The sequence below is a fragment of the Apium graveolens genome, chromosome 9 (assembly GCF_009905375.1).
Source record: "Apium graveolens cultivar Ventura chromosome 9, ASM990537v1, whole genome shotgun sequence".
Classification (NCBI taxonomy): domain Eukaryota; kingdom Viridiplantae; phylum Streptophyta; class Magnoliopsida; order Apiales; family Apiaceae; genus Apium; species Apium graveolens.
Genome location: NC_133655.1, coordinates 282,759,068 through 282,781,559, shown reverse-complemented (window position 1 = coordinate 282,781,559; position 22,492 = coordinate 282,759,068). Strand labels below are relative to the sequence as shown.

The 22,492-nt window shown below is 34.0% G+C and overlaps 3 protein-coding genes across 4 annotated transcripts; all 3 read right to left on the bottom strand.

Annotated features, from left to right (window-relative positions):
• Window positions 1-209: 209 nt before the first annotated feature.
• On the bottom strand, window positions 210-1,667 carry LOC141686453 (exocyst complex component EXO70E2-like). Its single transcript, XM_074491488.1, has 2 exons — window positions 873-1,667; window positions 210-641 (listed from the first exon to the last, which is right to left on the bottom strand). Exons 1-2 carry the CDS (start codon window positions 1,665-1,667, stop codon window positions 210-212), a joined length of 1,227 nt encoding a protein of 408 aa, XP_074347589.1.
• Window positions 1,668-2,856: 1,189 nt separating this feature from the next.
• On the bottom strand, window positions 2,857-6,114 carry LOC141683431 (exocyst complex component EXO70A1-like). 2 transcript variants are annotated; one of them, XM_074488150.1, is made up of 2 exons: window positions 6,010-6,114; window positions 2,857-5,163 (listed from the first exon to the last, which is right to left on the bottom strand). In XM_074488150.1, the coding sequence occupies exon 2, from the start codon at window positions 5,146-5,148 to the stop codon at window positions 2,938-2,940; it is 2,211 nt and encodes a 736-aa protein (XP_074344251.1). In that variant the 5' UTR covers window positions 5,149-5,163; window positions 6,010-6,114; the 3' UTR covers window positions 2,857-2,937. The 2 variants fall into 2 exon arrangements, with proteins under 2 accessions (XP_074344251.1, XP_074344252.1); XM_074488151.1 differs by lacking the exon at window positions 6,010-6,114 and having other exon boundaries at window positions 3,081-3,326; window positions 3,614-5,354.
• Window positions 6,115-11,897: 5,783 nt separating this feature from the next.
• LOC141686452 (uncharacterized) lies at window positions 11,898-19,201 on the bottom strand. Its single transcript, XM_074491487.1, has 5 exons — window positions 18,658-19,201; window positions 17,810-18,450; window positions 13,193-14,309; window positions 12,944-13,072; window positions 11,898-12,649 (listed from the first exon to the last, which is right to left on the bottom strand). Exons 1-5 carry the CDS (start codon window positions 19,199-19,201, stop codon window positions 11,898-11,900), a joined length of 3,183 nt encoding a protein of 1,060 aa, XP_074347588.1.
• Window positions 19,202-22,492: the final 3,291 nt, after the last annotated feature.

Genomic DNA, 22,492 nt, shown 5'->3' with positions numbered 1-22,492 from the left:
ACTGTTTATACTTGCCATTGGGGTATAAATTGATTGCCCACTTGTATCCACCGACGATGAATGTATTAGAAGCCAAGTATTTCCCAATTCTGAGTGCTCTCTTTGAGTAGCGTTTGAATCGATAAGTATGAGAGAACCTATATCGATTTTCGTTCCAGTGGATTTCAAACCACAATGCTTTGATACAAGATTACAAGATCTTTTAATGGTCAGGGTTCTAAAAACAGATTCTGAACCTTATTCTCAAGGTCTTGCACCGAGTATTCAATGTGTATCTCGCTGTACCTTTCGCTACCTGTTAACTTGTCTAGAAGAGATTTATAAGCTGGTATCAACTTTCTTAAAATCAACTCAAGAATCTGTCCTTGAATCTGAGTATGTGCCACGAGTTCTGTGCATTGAGTCTCGCAAACCTCCTCAAATACTTTATTGAATTTTTTAAGCTTCTGCTTTAAAGCATTTCTTGAAACCCCTGTATAGAATGTAAGCCATTGATTTAATCCGTCATCTTCTAGACAACACAGAACCTTGTCCCAGGCGCTTGAAACATAGTTCTGCTCTGCCTCTGCTACATCTTTGTCTAACTTTGACATGTACTCCTCTCCAATCATGTCCCGTAGTTTTGGAGACCCGTTAATAACCTGAACAATGTAGTTGACATTACATAGAATGAATGCATAGCGCAAAGATGGATCTCCATAATGGCAAGATTTTCTTGCTAAATTGATTTTTAAGCTTATAATGATCCAAGTCATATGCTGTTCCAAAGGAATGTCTAGAATTATGAGCCTGTGGATAGTCTTAGTTGCCCTATACTATATGTCTAGTGATTGTGAAGACTGGAATGTTGCTTCGATTTTTGGAAAGACAACAAGCATAGCTTCGTACACATCTAAAATGTCGAACAGATTTTGAAATGATGTAGTAGCAGAAATTATAGCTTCCACAGAATTAAATAACTCAACTGCAACATGTTTAACTATAGCCAGAAAGCAATTGTCATATGTGACAGCTTCGACACCGTCAAAAATCTTCTGAAAACATTGCTCCTCCCCAGGAATGATATTTAGGTAACAATTATAAACTGCTAAAATCCACAATCTAATACTTCTAGTGTATTCTTCCGTATCCAGACCTTTGAAGTAATTAACTGTCAACTTCCCGGTGTCAAACCTCAGAAGTCTTGCATCCACTGCTGACTTCCTTGAAACTCTGTACACCTCATTGCAGTTTCCAAGACATCCTGCTGAGTTCAGGCGCTCTATTATATTGCAGAGACGATAAACTTGCTCTGTGGAGAGTTCACCGTAGGCAGTATGACTGCCTACTTGCAACTCAGAGCTATAATAGCTAGTCACACTAGTCGAGTAAGATGAGGAAGTCTCTGAGTTGATAATACTGATTGAACTGTCTAATATGCTTTGAAACACCAGCTGTAGCAAATTATTTGAATTACTTACTGGTGTGTCTTGATATGGAATCATACCTGAGTTATTTGATGGCATAATGTCATTTGTTTCTACTGCACCCCAGTAACGAGCAAATTTTTCATCGTCTCCATTATCTTCTAGCTCAGTTGCAGATCCAAAATCTCTAATCACTTCCGCGGATGACAAAGTTCCTGATGATGATGATACAATGCTGTGTATTGAGTAGTCTCCTTCCATTTTGTCGGCATACATTGGGGGAGTGCAATTTTATAGAACAAAATAAAAGTTGTGGAGTTAGTATTAGTGTTTTAGCAAGGATCTATTTAAGGTCTGATGATAAGTTTTAACAGACTCCTTCACACAAGGATCTAAATTAGGGTCTGATCAATCGCACTCACCCTCACTGTCAGATGAGATAGTGAGGGTGAGTGTCATTGACTTACTTATCTAAGTCTTTATAATCTACTTCCAGAAGCCTTCATATAATATTTGTTTAGACAACATGACTTCGCTATCTTAATTTCCAGACTCCTTCACATACAATTGCCAAGACATTTCTTGGGATGTCAAAGAGGCCTTTTATATTAGTTTTGACATTGAAATAGTTAATTGTTAGCTGAACTGATATGCAGGTACATTTCAAGATGTCTGAATTGTTATGAATGTTACCCTGCAATGAAGCAGCGTCCTCAAAGAATGCATGGATAATTATTATTACAGTTCCAAAACTATTAAAACCCTTCATTGCATCATGATAGACACCTGCTGAGGAGTAGCGGAATGTGTCTGTGATTTTAGGTATTATTAACAACAGAGCTCTGTACATATCTAAAACATCAAACTTCTTCAGAAATGATACAGCAGTTGTGACAATATAAAGCTAATACAATTATGTCCAACTCAATTGCAACATCAATAACAATAGGCAAAGAAGCAAACATCGCGTTTATTAGCTTTAACATGTCCAAACACCTGCTCTGAATTTTTCCTCCCTCCACTCCCAGTTAAGATACAATGAAGCAATTATGCCTGTTTGTATCCGTAACTTACTGCAGCTGATATCTCCCAAACGCAAACTATGCAAGTCATGGATGCAACCCAAACTATTGTTAAACTCTCTATGGATAACTAAATTGCTTGTTTCTGAGTCGTCTATATCCATGGTGTTATGGCACATGGATTCAATTGTTTTAGCCAGGATCGAGTTTGAGGATTTGATGATGATATAAAATTTACTGGAGAACATATAGATTCAATATGATCATCACTAGAGCAATAGTGGCTCTTAAGAGTCACTTTGTTGCTGTTCAGATATCTAGTTCCCGCTGAAAGCAAGGTCAGCATACATCCAACTTACCTTTTTCGAAATCTGCTCTAAGATGGAAGACAACAGAACCAAAGAAGTTTAACAACAGAACCAAAGAAGTAAACAATAAAGAATAAGGATTTTTACTTAAAGGGAACAGGTATTTTGGTGCCATCTACTAGCAAAAATCTTACAAAGATGCTAGCCAAATAGATCACAGACCACATTATGAAGTTTCTTTGGTGAGTACTTGATGTATTTCTCAATGTTCCTTTCACTCTGATATTGCTGGAGAAATGATTCATAAGCCGGCAACACCTTCTCTAAAATTGACTTGTGAAGCTGCTCGCGAAGCTGCAAATCTGGAACAAACCATGAGGATTGAGTCTGGAATATCTCTTCAAATGTTGCATTTAAAATCTTAAATCTATCTTTCAAGGCATTTCTTGAAATCCCATTATAGAAAACCTTGTAGTATAATCCTTCATCTCGGAAACAATACAAGACTTTGTCCCAGGATCCCAGATAGCTTTCGGCTTCCTCCATCACATCTTTGTTCAATTTTGTTAGGTATTCCTCTCCAATCATCTCTAGCAATTCATAAGACCCCTTGATTTCCTCAACAATATAGTGTATATTATTCAAAAGAAATAAATGACCCAAGTAGATATCTTTGTATTCTTTAAACTTTGCCTTAAGATTAAATTTTAAGCTTATGATGATCCAAAGTATATGGAGTGCCAAAGGTTTTCGGCCTCTGACTTCCAGGAACTCCATTTCATTAAAACCTATAGGACTCGTCTTTGGCTTAGATGTGATAATTTCAGTTAACAACTCACTGTAATGTACCATACGAATAACACGTTCCATGGTGTACCTTGTCGAAGAATGCAATGTTCCTCTTGAGATCGTTGTGTTCAGCTGGTCATGAAGCACCGTATCCTCAAAGCTTGAAAGAATTTGCCTCGCAAGATCTGCAAGCCTTTGTACAGTCCTTTTAGCTTGAGCAGGTAAAAATTTCGTTCCTGCAGAATGAAATGTAGCCCTGATATCTGGTAAATAAAGCAACAAAAACTTGTACAATTCCAACACATCAAACAGCTTTTGCAGTAATGCAGGACTGTTACTGATAATTTCCGCAAAGTTGCACAACTGAATTGCAAAATCTTCAACTATAACCAGAAAACCACTTTTGGATGGGACATCTTCCAAACCATTAAAAATTTGCTCATAAGTTTGCTTCTCCCTGGGAATAATGATTACGAAGCACATTTGAGCAGCTCGAATCCAAAATTTAATCTTTTTTGCAAATTCATCCCAGTCCAAACTCCTAATGTCACAATCAACCCAATTCCCAATACCAAATCTTGAAAAGCTTGCATCTACCACAGACTTCCTTGAATTATTGTACACATCAACACATTCTTGAAGGCGTCCTGCACAGTTAAGCCTCTCTGACATACAACGAAGACGATAAATTTGTTTAGAAGACAAAGCTCCACGGCCTATATAATCTCCTTCCAGTAAGTCCTGGCTACAGCTTGTAGCTATGCAACTTGAACAATCAGTGCAGCATAGATTAAGATTTTCATCTTCCAGCATATTCATTGACCAGTCTAATATGTTCCGAAATTCCAACAAGAGTCTTTCCATGGCCATCTGAATCAAATTAACACCTCTAATCTTGTAATCTGAGATATTCCTCAACTTTATAGACTCTTGAATCTCATCTACAGCATGCATATACTGATCAAACTTGTCGCGCTCTTCACTAAAGAAAGCTCCCAAGTCTGTTTCAAACAGTATTTTCACAGCTGAATCCAATAACGAACTTTCACCTTCCTCAAAGCTATAATCTTCCAGTTCTTCAACTTGATCGAACGATACAGGCGAGTAAACGGGCTCCAAATATTCACCTTGATCTTCCAAAACAGGGTCCAAAACTCCAACTCTGCATTTCACTACTAGAAGACCATCTTTCAAATACAACTTCTTCAAATGCGATTTCTTTATAAATCGCCTAAACCCCCACTGACTTCCTTGATGTTTCATTAAACAAGGACTATCCACTCCAAAATTCGTCTGAATTTTATGCTTTCCCTTCCCACTTTGATCAACAAGAATCAATTCAAAACGAGCAATTACATCAGTCGTGTTACTCTCCAATGTAACAAACAAAGATATGTACTGATCATCCTCCAACCTCGTACCATTCGGGTAAAAATCAATAGCCCAGTTGTAGCCTCCAGCCATAAATGCATCAGAAGTTACTTTCCTTATTCCATTATTCTCTGTCGAAAACTGAAACTTGTTGGAAAAATGAGTTGCATCTTCTGGATGCGAAATATAAGGCTGCAATATATATGATGGACTACTGGTTTGCGAAAAGCTTGCTGCTGCACAATCCACCATTTTTGAATAAGCAGCCTATGTATCTGCAGAATAAATATAGAAGATCTTAAAAACAAAGAATTAAGCAGAACACGTTTTGTTAATAGGTTGTGTTGACATCTTTTACTTGGGGCAAAATATAAATAGCATTACAACAGGAACATTAGTTTAGCAACTATTCTATAGTTTGCAATCTTCCCCGCGGTTTCTAAGCAAGCTCCTGCAACTTGTTGCTCGACTTATTTATATACTCAGTTTGTCCTATTAAATTCTATACATTCGCACGCTTTTCAATGTTCATTTAAAACATAACTCTACAATATTTTTTAAATTTTTTTTTCTGAATAAAAGTTTCATATTTAAACATTTATTAAAAAAAAATTTGGAAAAAATATTATCAAACTATATTTTATAGAAGACTCAAAATACGTACAAATAGTAAAAATATAGAATCGAACGAGACATAGGGAGGATTAGAATTGACTTGTGTTCACAAAGTACTCACACACGTTAATTAGACTACAGAGTCTTGCTAGTAAACTCTTTATCTTATAACAAGAGGTTGAAAGTTTGAGTTTGATGTACTTTAAGCGGCCCAAATTTATCTTATCTATTTTTCCTGAAATCTTTGTTTTAAATTATCAAGGCGGCTGAATTGTAGATTTGTAGTGAGAGACTGGTAGGACATGCATGGATAAGATGAGACTGACTTCTAGAGCATAAAATTTCATAATTCATGCATTTTTTTTCGTGTGACCAGTTGACAAAATTATAGCATTTTCGATGATCGGCACCTCTCGCTTAGTCTTGCTTCGAATATGTCTAATTTACATTCGCTTTTGTTCCTGGCTAATTTACATCCACCATTTTTGAATAAGCAACCTATGTATCTGCAGAATAAAAATGGAAGATCTTAAAAACAGAAAATTAAGCAGAACACTAGTTTCTAAGCAACTACTCTTAGCAACTATTTTAAATAGCATTACAATCTATAGTTTAGCAACTATTCTATAGTTTGCAATCTTCTCCGCGGTTTCTAAGCAAGCTCTTGCCACTTGTTGCTCGACTTGTGTTCACACAGTACTCACACACGTTAATTAGACTATACAGTCTTGCTAGTAGTAAATTTATCTTATCTATTTTTCCAGAAATCTTGCTTTTAAATTATCAAGGCGGCTGAATTGTAGATCTGGAGTGAGAGACTGGTAGGTTGAGCTGGCAGTTGTGCGGGTTCGAACCGCCCGTTCGGACCGGCTCGTACGGAAGCCCGATTAATTCGGCCCGCAACGGGCCGGTTCGAAACCCGCACGATTCGTTACAGTACAACGAGCCGAATACGATTCAAAAAAGTTCAACCCGAGCCCGGACCGACCCGCACAGCCCGGCACGGTTTGATCATTTTTTCTACGTCCTTTGCAGCCTAGTCATATTTGTAGCCTGCATTTTTGAGTTTCTCAAGTGATAAAGTAGATTATAGTAGGGTGAAGCCTAGCAAGTGGGGGATTAATACACATTGATAACTACAATAACAACAAGAGGAAGAAGAAGCATTTAATACATGAGCACAATAGATTGAATAAATAAATTAGAGACGACATTAGGTATAATATATATTTATTATTTGCGGGCCAACACCATATAAATCTCACTTCTGCTTCTTTTTAATTATTGTGCAATTCCTGAACCACCGAACTTTGAACCGCAAACCCGCCCAGGTTCGCGGGCTCACGAGCTCAGTGACGACTCGCGAGTCGAATCCGGTTCTCCTTTTCACGGTTCAAACCCGGCCCGAGTCCGATTCGTTACCTGACAGTGTCGGTTCAGTGCCTGGGATCAGTGAACCGAACCCGCCGGCGGCCCGGCCCGAACCGCCCGAACCGCCCAACTGGCCACCACTACTGGTAGGACATGCATGAATAAGAGACTAACTTATAGATTCATGAGACTAACTTATAGACAGACATGACAAAATAGGTCGGATCTGAAGAACCGAACCGAAATTCATGAAACCGAGACCCGATCCGAAATCCGAATCATACAATCTGATAATTATCCGAAAACCGATTTAAACATATCTGAAAAGTACCCGAACCGAAAATGATCCGAAATATAAGATCCGATTATAACTTGGAACCGATTAAAACCGAATACTATATTACACGAACCGAATATGACCCGAAATAAGCAAAATTTATACTTTAAACAATTTTATGTTTATGATAACATACTTTTTTATCTTATTCTTTTGTAAAAGTACATTATATTATATTAAAAATACTAAATTTAATAAAAAGATATTTTTTAAATCTCAAAAATTGAAAAAATAAATAAGTTGGGATCCGAAAATATCTGAACCGAATGTAATCCGAACAGAATTTTTTCCGATCTTAATCCGAAATTTATCCGATTTTAATTCGAATTAGACCCAAATGTAATCACATCTGATCCGAATGATATTCAAATAAATCATAATTCGAAAGTAGATCTGATTCGAAACCGAACGGGTTATCCGAATTGACAGGTCTACTTCTAGAGCATAAAATTTAACAATTCATGTGGTTGGAAACCCATCTTTTTAGGCCCATTAAGTCAGTCTAGGCCGATGAAAATTGGAATCATTTGTGGGCCGAAGTGTGCTTGTCCTGATTAAAGTGAAGATGGACCAGCCCAATCCACGGAAAGACATGGTGTGCCAACCACAACGTCCACATTTTTTTTCGGTGAAACTGACTGATAACTCCGGTGAATAACATTAACGTTTATGTTATATACACGATGAGGAGACCTCATCAACACACTCAGATCACATTACTATCTTGTATACTGAATTACTCATACCAAAAATCAGTTAACTTATTCTCATAACGAAGCTGAATCGGGGACATCCCTCGCAATATTCTATTTGCAGACCCAAATTTATCTTATCTGTTTTTCCAGAAATCTTTGTTTTAAATTATCAAGGCGGCTGAATTGTAGATTTGTAGTGAGAGACTGGTAGGACATGCATGGATAAGAAGAGACTGACTTTTAGAGCATAAAATTTCATAATTTATGCATTGATTTTTTCGTGTGACCAGTTGACAAAATTATAGCATTTTCCGGGGGACCTAGGATTTAATTTTTAACGGGGCTGGAATAATTTTTTTTTGGCAAACTCAAGAAATAGCTAATAAATGAGCAACATAAATTGAAAATATGAAATAGAAAGCATAAGTATTGATAAAAAATACAAATTGTGTTCCATCAACTATTATTACAAAAGTTAAAACTTCCTGATCTCAAATCATAACCTACCTCAAAAAATTTTCAAGGTTTTTTATTACACTATTTCAATAAAAACATAAATAATCAGCAACACACATATTAAAAATAAAAATTGTAGCAAATAAGAAACAAATTGTAATTTTTATTACTAAAATCAATACCCAAAGCATAGAAATAAAATTGGATAAATAAGAAATAAAATTGCAAAATAAAATTTTGATTGAATTGTAAATTTATTTATGTTTAATTAGATTTTAATTGGTCAAGTCAGTTTGATGAACGGATTGATGTGTAGAAATACATTCAAATATTCTAACCATATGGGCTGCTTTTTAACTTCTGCTGGGGCTGAATTGTATATGCTAAAGGATGTGCTGAATTTTGAGCAGGGCTAGAGCCAACCCTAGCCCCTTCTATGGTCCGCTCCGGGCATTTTCTATGATTGGCACCTCTCACTTAGTCTTGTCTCGAATCTATACTCTTTATTAATAAGCAAAACTATGTATAATTTGGTGATAAAAGTACTAAAGTACCAAAACCAAATTACCAAAGTACCAAATTTGGTACTAACAGACTTTTATTATCAATAAATTTTGTTTTTAACACAACTCGACTTCTATTATTTGTAAATTTTATTTTAATTTTAGTTAGTATTCATCCAATCGTATATTTAATTTATAAAATACAAATATTTTTAAATGATTTGTAAATTATATTAAAAATTTATTAAGTTACGTTAAATTAAGTAAAATAACTTATATTTATTTTTAATTTTAGAAAAACTACAAACTACTAACTAAATTACTAACACGAACTGCCTTCTATTCTTTGTAAATTTTATTTATTTATAAATTATATTAAAAAATTATTAAGTTACGTTAAATTAAGTAAAATAACATATATTAAAAACTACTAACTACAAAATAAGCTATTAACACGAATTGACTTCTATTCTCTGTAAACTTTATTTTCTATAATATAATTTTAAAAAATAATTAAGTAATAACAAATGACTTTATTAACATTTATTAACTTTTAAACTATTGATTTAAGGATTGTATTTGTTATTGTCCGTCACAATATTTATTTACTTTAAATTAAAAAATATATTTTAACAATAAAAAATTTATGAGTTGTATTTAGATTATATTAAGTAATATTAAATTAAGTTTAATAACATCTATTTACTTTTAATTTGTAAATTAATTTTTATCGATAATTAAGTAATATTAAATAAACTATATTGAAAAGGCTAATTATAAGATAATTATCAAATTATATTAATTAATATTAAATTATCTAAAGAACAGATATTTGGTTCATAAGATAGAGATACAATTCGTTTCACAAAAATAAAACTAATATGTTAGATTTCTATATCAAGTAAAACAATGCAAAACTAGAATTATAGTGGAAAATTTCATAACTGATTCGATTCTTTTTAACCACATAACTATTTTTTGCAAGTACCAATTTAATATATTAATTTTATTTCGTATTTTGTACAGATTATGAATAATTCTCTACAAATATTAATTTGATATTTTTAGCACGGGTTATCAACTATTTGATACTAATAAGAAACCATGTTCAGGTTCCAAATCTTGGTACTCACTAGAAAAGTAAACAACTATTTTTAAAATTTTATGTAATAAAGTCTCAACTGACAAAAAATAACTTCTACTCTTTGTAAATTTTATTGAAAGATTAATTATAAGATAATTATCAAATTATATTAATTAATATTAAAGTATCTAAAGAACAAATATTTGGTTCATAAGATAGAGATACAATTCGTTTCACAAAAATAAAACTAATATGTTAGATTTTCATATCAAGTAAAACAATGTAAAATTAGTATTACAGTGGAAAATTTCAAACTGATTCAATTCTTTTTAACCACATAACTATTTTTTGCAAGTACCAATTTAATATTGATATTAATATATTAATTTTATTTCGTGTTTTGCATGGATTATGAATAATTATCTACAAATATTAATTCGATATTTTTAGTCTCGTACCCGTGTGTCGCACGGGTTATCAACTATCTATACTAATAAGGAAACCATGTTTAGTTCCCAAATCTTGGTACTCACTAGAAAATTATACAACTATTTTTAAAATTTTATGTAATAAAGTCTCAACTGACAAAAATTAACTTCTACCCTTTGTAAATTTTATTAAAAGGCTAATTATAAGATAATTATCAAATTATATTAATTAATATTAAATTATCAAAAGAACATATATTTTGTTCATAAAATAGAGATACAATTCGTTTCACAAAAATAAAACTAATATATTAGATTTCTATATCAAATAAAATAATGCAAAACTAGAATTATAGTGGAAAATTTCATAACTGATTCGATTATTTTTAACCACATAACTATTTTTTACAATCAATAATTTTCTTCAAATATTAATTCGATATTTTTAGTCTCGGGCCCGTGTGTCGCACAGTTTATCAACTATCTATACTAATAATGAAATCATGTTTATGTCCCAAATCTTGGTACTCACTAAAATATTATACAAGTATTTTTAAAATTTTATGTAATAAAGTCTCAACTGACAAAAATTAATTTCTACTTTCTGTAAATTTTATTTCCCTTCAATTTTTATTTGTTGCTAAACATCCAAGCGTCGGTTTACTTTAAAATAATCGTATTAGTAAGTTAACATGTCAGATTTATATAAGTAAATAATTAGGTGCATGCAAAACAAAAACTATATGGTGAAATTTTTGAGTTACACTTAACTTCGATTTTTTTAAGTACATATTTTAATAATATTTTATATATTATATTTAGATTTGTATTTTACACGGATTATAAGTTTCAGTTTTATGTAAATAATGATGTGATACTATTATTTTTAATTTCGGGCCACGTGTTACCAACTAGTATGTCTAATTTACATTTATTACCGATTACTTTCGTTATTGATTAAAACTCCGGAGCAATTCTGTCAGAATAAACACTAAAATCACTAAAATGAAATCCGACTCAACCCCTGCACGTTATTTTTAGTGAACAGTTATAACAATCTGTGCAAAGAGAAATCAGCGTATTTAATTTAATGCTTCGTAAAACTTAATGCAAGGGAAAACTAAAGAGTCTTCTTAATTGTTATCGAAACCCACGTAACCCTAATTCCACACAGTAAAAAATAGTATAAATTTTTGCCTGATTTAACATTCTTAGAAATAGAGGATTATACCGTATTTGCTCCATCCATTTCAATAGTTCACTATGTAAATTTCACACATATTAAGAAATAAAAGATACAATGTTTATTATCTCGTTTTCACATAATAATACAACTTTGTTTTTACACATTATCTATACTATTATATTACATACGAAACAAAGTTTGTAGTCTGTCTAGTTACTGTAATTATAGTAATATTTAAAATAAAGTACTCTCATAAATATATAAATATTCATAGAAAGGCCCCGGGTCTACACGAGTTTTTTTTTAGACAGAAAGCGAAGATTTTATTAAGCAATCAAATCCGACTCAATACAATTCTGAATAGAACAAGGAATATTAGACCTATCAAACGTACGATCAGACAAAAAATATGATTCCCTATCTAGCTGGTGGGCAACCATATTAGCGGATCGTTTAACAAAAAATAAATCTATTTTGTTCAATCTTTGTAACACCCTCATGCACTCCTCAATGATCCTGCCAATGTAGGATCTCATAGGCACACTGCTTCTTACTGCTTGAACCACTGTTAAACAATCTGATTCAACAATGAAATCATGCCAGCCGCGTCTGTCCATCCAGCTCAAAGCCTCCTTAAAAGCCATAGCTTCTGCCTCAACAGGGGAATGCAGACCTCGCTGAAAAATTGCCTTAGCTTCCCTTAATTGTCCCTCTGAATCTCTTGCCACTAGTCCGAATCCAACACCGCCATGATCATCAAAAATCGCTGCATCAACTGTTATCTTGAGTTTGTTCGGTTGGGGCTTGACCCAAGCACTGGCTCCATCTCCATTTACTTTAGGCTGAAGAGGAGTTGTAAAGCTTCTATATTGGGTTGTAATCCACTGCACAAGATACTGCCTTGCTGCTGCAACTGTCCTATAGATTCTCGTTTGTTTCTGGTTCCAGACCAGATCATTTCTTGTTCTCCAAAGAGACCAACATAGCGAGACTATTTCTGCAAACTTGCTCTTATCTACCATATCAAACACAGATATCAGCCATGTACGAAAATCTGGAGCTTCTATAAAGGGAGAACCTGGAAGTAGAACCTGCCAGCACTGTCTAGCATATTGACACTCCACCAGGCTATGAACTTTTGTTTCCACCTCTTCCTGACAAGTTGGACAAGTAGCTTGAACTTGTACTCTTTTTGACTGGAGCTGGACTAATGTTGGCAACGTGTTTATTAATGCTCGCCAAACCAGATTAATCACTTTTGGCGGGGCTTTTATGCTCCAAATAATCTGCCAGACTCTGTCACGCGGATCTATATTTCTGTTATTTCTCTAAATTTGCAGTCTTCTGTAGGCCGATTTAACTGAGTATATACCAAAAGCTTCAAACTTCCAGTAAAGCTGATCATTTTGGTCTGCTGTAGACAAAGGGATAGCCAAAATATTCTCCTTATCCCTATTGTTGAAAATGTCTGAGATTACTTCCACATCCCACTCCAGTTTGTCTATACACATTAATGAGTTAACTGTTCTACCCTGTAACTCAAATGTTTCAGACATGATATAAGGATTTTCCTCTGTAGGTAACCAGGGTTAGTCTAAGATCTGGATGCAACTGCCATTACCCACTCTCCATCGAACACCATCTTTAAGCACCTGCTGAGCCTCCATTAAGCTTCGCCAGATGAAGCTAGGATTATGACCTAGTCCAGCGTGAAGCACATCAGACTTGTCATAGTACCTAGCTTTATATAGTCTTGACACTAGGCTCTGGGTATTCGTAGCCAACCTCCACAATTGTTTGCCCAGCATAGCGATATTAAAATCTCTGAAATTTCTAAAACCCATGCCACCAGCCCTTTTGTGTTTAGACAACCTGTCCCAGTTCATCCATACCACTTTCGAGTTGTTGCTTTGCCCAGAAATCCACCAGTATTTCGTTAAACACTTTTCAATGCTATTGGTAATATCTTGAGGTAATAGAAAGACATTCATAGCGTAAACTGGTAATGCTTGGGCCACTTGATTCACCAAAATCTCCTTGCCAGCTCTGGAAACAAAGTACCCATCCCAGCTATGTATCATCATGTTAACCTTGTTCTTCAAATATCCTAGAATTGCAGATTTATTTCTGCCAATGATGTTTGGCAGACCAAAGTATGTTGAATGCTCGTTTGCCTCAATCATCTGTAAAGTGCCACAAATGGGTTGCCTGTTGTAATGTAGGACATTCGAGCTGTAAAAGATTGATGATTTTCCTTTATTTACTTGTTGGCCTGAAGCTTTTTCATAAATCTCCAACAGTTCCCGCACTCTCATAGCCTCTTCTGGGTCTGCTTTGCAAAATAAATATGAGTCATCGGCAAAGAGCATGTGATTTATCACCGGAGCTTTCTTGCAAACCTTAACTCCATGAATCCATTTGTTGTGCTCATACTTTCTCAACAGCGAAGATAATCCCTCAGCACAAATAATAAACAGATAGGGGGACAACGGATCGCCTTGACGAAGTCCCCTGGTAGGAATTATTGGCCCCATTACCTGCTCCCCATGAGTGATCGAGTACACAACCTTTGTTACACACTGAAGGACTAACTGAACCCACCACCGAGAGAACCCCATCTTTAACATAATTGCTCTCAAAAAATCCCATTCTATCTGATCATATGCTTTACTCATATCGAGTTTTAAAGCCATGAAACCATTATTTCCTGTTTTCTTACCTTTCAAGTAGTGCATTATCTCATACGCAACCATGATGTTGTCAGATATAATGTAATAACCATGATTTTTGTAATTATATGTATATACACTTTTTTCCCATTTTAATTATTTGGTTAGAAAAAAAATATTTTATTATATAGATTTGTTATTAAATATAAAGACTCGTATTTTTATATTAAAAATAAATATTTCTAGTTATCCAAAATATTTAAGTAAGGTTAAAAAAATATTTTAATTTATATGTGCATAATTTTAATTTAATATATGTTTATTTTATGACTAGAATTTAAAATAGGTGTAGTTATGTTGTATATATTTATTAGTACGTGTTATGTGTATTTGAAAAACTTAATCAAACACTACATATTAACAAAGACATAATGTTTGTTTAAATTTGTGATCACGTACCCACTAACGCATTGAATCGTAGTATTAGTTGAACCAACTTGTGTATAAATAGGCTATTAGCATATCATTTATCTATGTATAACATCTTCTCTTTCAGGTACGTTCTATTTCTCATGTTTTTACTTATGTTTTACAAGTTTACTGCATACTTCTATATATATATAATTAAATTACATTTTTTTGAACTTATGTATGACTCCTCTAATTCACTTATTATTAGTTCATTTTATTATTTAGTTTCATGGTTATGTGTGTAACACTATAGTTTACTTAATTTAATCATTTAGATTAATGTTGATTATTAAATGTTTTAGTTAACAATCACCACTTTTTTTGTAAATATCTAATGCATGAATTTATGTTTATAATTATGTGTTTTGTGCATGCATAATAATTCATGTGTTATATGTTAAATATATGTTTGATTTAGATATGCATTTAGATTAGTGCACCAATTAAATATATGCTCATTTATTAAATTGGTTATACTTATTTTGTATAATGATATTTTCACACGTAAGGTTATGAAAATTTTATAAACCAATATTGATATTTTGTCCACTTGCATAATCCTAAGCATATGTTACATATTTTATTTATATATATAGATAGTAAATATTAAAAGTACATCTATTTTATTCTGAATTTAATAGTTTACATAGACTTGATTTATTATTATTATTATTACATATAATGTTTTTAAGTGTTGAGATTTTTTATTGGTCGGTATACTATTTTGAAAAACTAGAAACTTATTCTTATTATGGATTTAATTTGGAGTTTTAGCTGAATATTTAAGTATAACTATTTTATGAAAAGTTGGGGTATTACAGTTGGTATCAGAGCCTAGGTTAGTTTCCTGTAGACTGCCTTTTTAGGTGAGGTATGAGTTTAGTTATTTGTGTTTAAAAAAAAACTACTTTATTTTTTTGGTTAAATGTTTTGTGACTTTCTGGATGCAGAAATATTTTTGGTATCATTAAATATTTTTGGTATGTTTAAATTTGGGGACCAAATTTATTTTAAGGAGGGTAGAATGTAATAACCATGATTTTTGTAATTATATGTATATACACTTTTTTCCCATTTTAATTATTTGGTTAGAAAAAAAAATATTTTATTATATAGATTTGTTATTAAATATAAAGACTCGTATTTTTATATTAAAAATAAATATTTCTAGTTATCCAAAATATTTAAGTAAGGTTAAAAAAAATATTTTAATTTATATGTGCATAATTTTAATTTAATATATATTTATTTTATGACTAGAATTTAAAATAGGTGTAGTTATGTTGTGTATATTTATTAGTACGTGTTATGTGTATTTGAAAAACTTAGTCAAACACTACATATTAACAAAGAGATAATGTTTGTTTAAATTTGTGATCACGTACCCACTAACCCATTGAATCAGAGTATTAGTTGAACCAACTTGTGTATAAATAGGCTATTAGCATATCATTTATCTATGTATACCATCTTCTCTTTTCAGGTACGTTCTATTTCTCATATTTTTACTTATGTTTTACATGTTTACTGCATACTTCTATATATATATAATTAAATTACATTTTTTTGAACTTATGTATGACTACTCTAATTCACTTATTATTAGTTTATTTTATTATTTAGTTTCATAGTTATGTGTATAACACTATAGTTTACTTAATTTAATCATTTAGTTTGATGTTGATTATTAAATATTTTAGTTAACAATCACCATTTTTTTGTAAATATTTAATGCATGAATTTATGTTTATAATTATGTGTTTTGTGCATGCATAATAATTCATGTGTTATATGTTAAATATATGTTTGATTTAGATATGCATTTAGATTAGTGCACCAATTAAATATATGCTCATTTATTAAATTGGTTATACTTATTTTGTATAATAATATTTTCACACGTAAGGTTATGAAATTTTTTTAAGCCAATATTGATATTTTGTCCACTTGCATAATCTTAAGCATATGTTACCTATTTTATTTATATATATAGATAGTAAATATTAAAAGTACATCTATTTTATTCTGAATGTAATAGTTTATATAGACTTGATTTATTATTATTATTATTACATATAATGTTTTTAAGTGTTGAGATTTTTATTGGTCGGTATACTATTTTGAACTATTATATGAGAATGGTCGTATTTATATGTCAATATGAATTTATTTTGTTACTTGTAGTGACATTTAATTGTTATTGTGGGTTAAGTTTTATAAAGTTAAAGTTTTGTTAGCTTAGTGGAATACACAAATTAACATTTGGATTATTATATTAAGTGTATGTGTGTATGTCTAGGTTCATTTTGGCAACATAATTTGGGAGATATTGCTATTAAGGTAAGTTAACTCTTCACACTTTATTTTATTTTAAAATCTTTTAAATATTTTTGCACTGCTTTTGTTTTAAAATTTATAGATCAAGTACCCTGTTTTAGAAATAAGAATTCCCAGTGAGCTCTGACTTTTGAACCAGATAGTAATTGCGTATAGTTCCGGAACTAGCATTTGATATCTTACTAGGGAGTGCTACTTATGATGCCTTCGGGAGCGCACACTCTATGATACCTTAGTAAGGGGCGCATTATTGACAGAAATTATGAACTTTTGATACTGTGTCACCAGGTATTTGTTGCCTTAGCGAGCTGTGGAATTTTATATCTTATGACATATGGATTTTGGAAAATGATTTTCATTTTATAAAATTATGATACTTGATCCACTAGTGTAGAATTGTTTTCTTGCTGGGCTCTTGGCTCATTACTCACAAATTTTCAGGTGCTTAGCTTTTGGGACATCTTAAAGGTGGATTCTTTGGAATAATATTTTAGTGATTATATTTGTATTGGAGCTGCGTCTCCCAAGATTTGCTTTATTTTCAGCTTCGTTGATTTTATTTATGTCTGGGATTTTAGAATTTTATGAAAAACTAGAAACTTATTCTTATTATGGATAAAATTTGGAGTTTTAGCTGAATATTTAAGTATAACTATTTTCTGAAAAGTTGGGATATTACATATAAGCCTATCTGGGATAAACGCACTTTGTGTAGTAGATACCACACTGTTGAGTAACTCTTTCATTCTATTTACCATTACCTTAGTGACAATCTTCATTACCACATTGCAAAGCGCTATTGGTCTGAGCCCTCCTAGCATTGAGGGGCTTGTTTTTTTCGCGATCAAAATGATATTAGTATCATTTAATCCCTCTGAAATCTTCCCTGTATCAAAGATGTTTTTTATCAATATATAAATGTCCTCACCAACAATGTGCCAATGCCTTTGATAGAATGCCGGGGTCATTCCATCTGACCCTGGTGCTTTATCAGGATGCATTTGGAATAAGACCCTTCTCACTTCTTCACGCGTCAGTTCTGTTTTCAAGCTGTTATTTTGCTCCTCATAAATCGACTGAGAAACACAGTCAATGACACCCTCGAGCTCCACTTGTCCTGCTGTGAATAGGTCTCTGTAAAATGATTCGATGAGAGCTTGAAGTCCATTTTGCCAATCAAACCATTTCCCAGATTCATCTTTCAACTTAACAATTTGATTTAATCTCCTTCTTTTGTTGCAGGTTGCATGAAAGTATTTCGTATTCTTATCCCCTGCGTTCAACCAAAACTGCTTTGATCTTTGGCGCCACAATATCTCCTTCTGATCCAAGATTAGAAATAGCTGATGTTTAACCTCCTTGTACTCTTTTATTGACAAATCATCTCTTTTCCTTCGAAGCTCTTTTAATTTTTGATGACAAGCTCAGATCCTTTTATTGAAGCAGCCCGTTATCTCTCTTCCCCAGATACTTAGCGAGTCTGCACATAGCTTAATTTTTTGCTGAACATCTGTAGCTGCACCAGTTTCCCAGTTTTCTCGAATGATAGTACTGCATAACGGTTCCGTTAACCAAGCATTTTCAAAACGGAATCGAGTCTGTCTCGTACCTGAAACTTTATGGGTTGTGTCAAGGAAGATAGCACTGTGGTCAGACGGGGATCCCTCCAGATTGTACAGCTTTGCATACGGAAACAATTCTAACCAGCTGCTAGACGCGAGAGCACGATCCAGACGTATTTCCACCCAGTTTTCTGTACCCCTTCCTCTTTCCCACGTAAATTGGTGGCCATGCAGCTCTAAGTCATTTAATCCAGCTTCCTCTATAGTGTCACTGAAACCATCTAACAGCCATTGCGGAGATGACATTCCTCCTCTCTTATCTTCTTGTTGCAAGATGTTGTTCATATCACCAATAGTACACCATGGCAGGTTATTTTCTCTAGACAAGTTTCTAAGCAGCTCCCATGTTCTTCTTCTATGATTTCTGTTGGGCTCTCCGTAAAAACCCGTCATTCTCCATGTCTGCATATCTGGTATGGATATGACCACGTCGATGTGATTGATCGACATGCTCTGTAAATTGACCTGAATTTGATCTTTCCAGAGTAAGGTTAAGCCTCCACTGCGCCCCTGAGCTTCCACTGTAAACATACCTTAAAATCCTGTTCTTGTTCTTACCTTTTCCATCTTTTTTGAGTTACTTAAAGTCTCACAAATAAACATTACATCAGGCCTATGTTGACGTATAACGTTCTGAAGGAACTGAATCTTCCAAGGCGTCCCCATGCCTTGGCAGTTCCAGCTTAGGATTTTCATGACGTCCGGATAGCTTGCTTAGCAAGCGTAGCCAGTTGAGAGTTAGTTGTTGATGTACAATCCAAACCAGAAAGGCCACCATCCTTTATTTTATTGCTTACAGTTGAGTCTGTCACTAGTCCAAGTCCACCTGGTGTGTCCATTGTGTCATAGTTGCCCGGTCCACCCCGCATCCTTTTCCTATCTGCAACTAAAAGCCCAGACAATTCATCATTATCCGACCCACTTTCAATATTTGACTTCCCAATTTCCCCCAGAGTCTCCAAATTTAGATATTCCCTCCTACTTTCCAAGTTTCTTGTTCTTGGAATTAAGGCGTATGTATTATCCCCTTGATTTCGCCTTTCCAACCTTACCTCATTGCCTAAAATCATGTTGTTATCCTCATTTGCGTAACTGACTCCCCCTGATTTCGGGCCTGGCCCGTACCGTCCCTGACGCGCCTCCCACCCTGAGTCATCGTCTTCCCTCAGGTATCTGCTTCTTGCCTGGCCACCAGCTCTCCTAGGCGGGGCTCTAAGCCAACTACCCCACTCCTGGCTACCCTCATCATTCGTTCGAGAAAGAAATTTCTTACAGTATCTTTCTGTGTGAGTTAGCATACCACAGGTGAAGCAAAACTCCCCTAGTCGTTCATATTTGCATGACACCATCACCATCACCTCCACTCCATTCTTTTTTGTTATTTTCTTCCTCCATTTGAGAGGTTTTCTGACATCCAATCTAACTTTGATACGCATAAACTCTCTCCACAGACTTGAGTTAATCTTGCAATCATATTCTAAAAATTCACCAAAGAAGTCTCCCAAAAGCTTTCCTACCGATTCAGACATGAACCCAGCAGGAAGATCAAATATTTACAGCCAAATATTCATGTGCCACAGAGGGACATTCATAGGATCTTCACCATTGGGGATCTCCGCCAACACCAGCATTGCGTTGTCAAAGGATCATGGACCACCTTTCAGAACCCAGATCTTATCCTCCTTGTGAAAGAACTGGAACAAAAAGATCCCTACTTCCAGCTCTTTAATGTTTACACCCATCGTCGGCTTCCAGACCTCAGCCATCTTTGTTTTTATGGCATTACCGTTAATGCTTTTCCCCGTCAGGAATCTACCGACCATACATAATTCATACTTATTGGTTTCAACCTCTCCTTCTCCTTCAATTACAAAAACAGAATTCTCTTCCTCCTCAATATCTAACCCAGCAAACTGTTCATTCAAATCAATAACACGAGCCATGAGAAAATAAAACTCACACGGTTCACCCTTTAGAATTGAGGTTGAATGGAGAGAAACATAAAACTCTCACATAGTATGGAGAGAAAATTAATGTGTTATTTTTGGATTTATTCAAGAGCGGTCTACATGAGTTTTTAGTTGAATTTTTCTTGGAAGTTTGGGACATTGTAGGGATGGATTTCTGTGTTACGATATTACATTTGTTTCGCACTTCAATCATGAATAAAGGTATTAATTCAACTAGCATTGCTTTAATTCCTAAGGTGATTACTCCTTCAAACATGCGCGACGTTAGTCCTATATCTCTTTGCTCCATAGCCTACAAGTGTATAACTAAAATTATTGCTAATCGACTCAAGTTGATCATGCCTCTCATTATAGACAAGTATCGGTCAGCATTTATTAAAGGACGTAGCATCTTAGCTATGCGTTACTTGCCCAAGAACTGTTCAGGGGTTATAGTAGAGTTTCTGGCGTTCCTAAGTGTACTCTGTTGGATATTTTAGTGTAATTGGATTGACTAGTTGATCAATATAATCATAATATTAAATTGAACAAATCGGGAGAGTGCAGAGTGCACGCTTTGTTCGAGTTTATTGTGATTTTGGTATTATTGTTTATGAGACATGTCCAGTGGTAGCAGCCACACCTGTTGAAATAAGATGTGTCTGTTAGTTTTAGCCATGACTGTTAGACTTAGATGTGTCTGTTGGCAAAAGACTGAGATGTGTTTGTTGGGAAAAGACACATCTGCTGACATCCATATATAGGTGTTGCATTGATCAATTTTAGGGGTTGGTTCATTTTCTTGAAATTTATAATAAAAACACATTCTCTCTTCTTGCAGAATTTCTGACTTTATCCGATTGATTTATTTGGGTGAACCACAAATAACTTCAATCTGAAAGTGTTCACACGACTTCTGAAAAATCCAAGTTACTACCATATTTTCCCAACATAGATTGAAGTTATTTTTTTTCTGAAGATGACGAATGGAGAATCTGCAAAAGATATGACAAGAAAGTTTGCAAAACTGGACAAGTTTGAGGATCAGGATTTTAGAAGATGGCAGAAGAAGATGCAATATCTGTTGACCACGCTAAAGGTTGTGTATATTCTGAGTACCCCATGCCAGAAGTGATTGAGAATGAAACTATTGAATAAACAAGGAAGCGCTGCAAATGGGAAAATGATGATTACATATGTCGCGGTTACATCTTGAACGATATGTTTGATTCCCTTTTCGATGTATACCAAAATGTTGATTCAGCGAAAGAATTGTGGGATTCTCTTGAATCCAAGTACATGGCAGAAGATGCTTCTAGTAAGAAGTTTCTGGTTAGTAATTTTATGAACTATAAAATGGTCGATTCTAGACCGGTGATGGAACAATAAAAAAAATTGTTAAGGATTCTGGAACAGTTTGTTCAACACAATTTGAAGATGGATGAATATATCTATGTTTATGGTGTTATAGACAAACTGCCACCATCATGGAAGGATTTTAAACACACCTTGAAACATAATAAAGATGATATGACGCTGGTTGAACTTGGAAGTCACTTCAGAATTGAAGAGGCTTTGAGAACTCAAGAAATTGAGAATAATCCTAAGGGCAAGAACCAAGTTGGTGATTCTTCTGTAAATATGGTTGAAGATGGTGGACCTTCTAAGAAATCTAAGGATGGCAAGGGTGATAAACAGAAGTTTAAAGAAAACTACAACTCTTCCAACAAAAAGCCTAAGATGGCATGTTGGAAGTGTGGCAAACCTGGACATTTCAAGAAGGATTATCGGGTTGGTAAAGGCAAGCTGGAAAAGCAAAATGCTGGTCCAAGTGGATCCAAGGATCCAGGAAAGCAACAAGGTCAGATTTTAA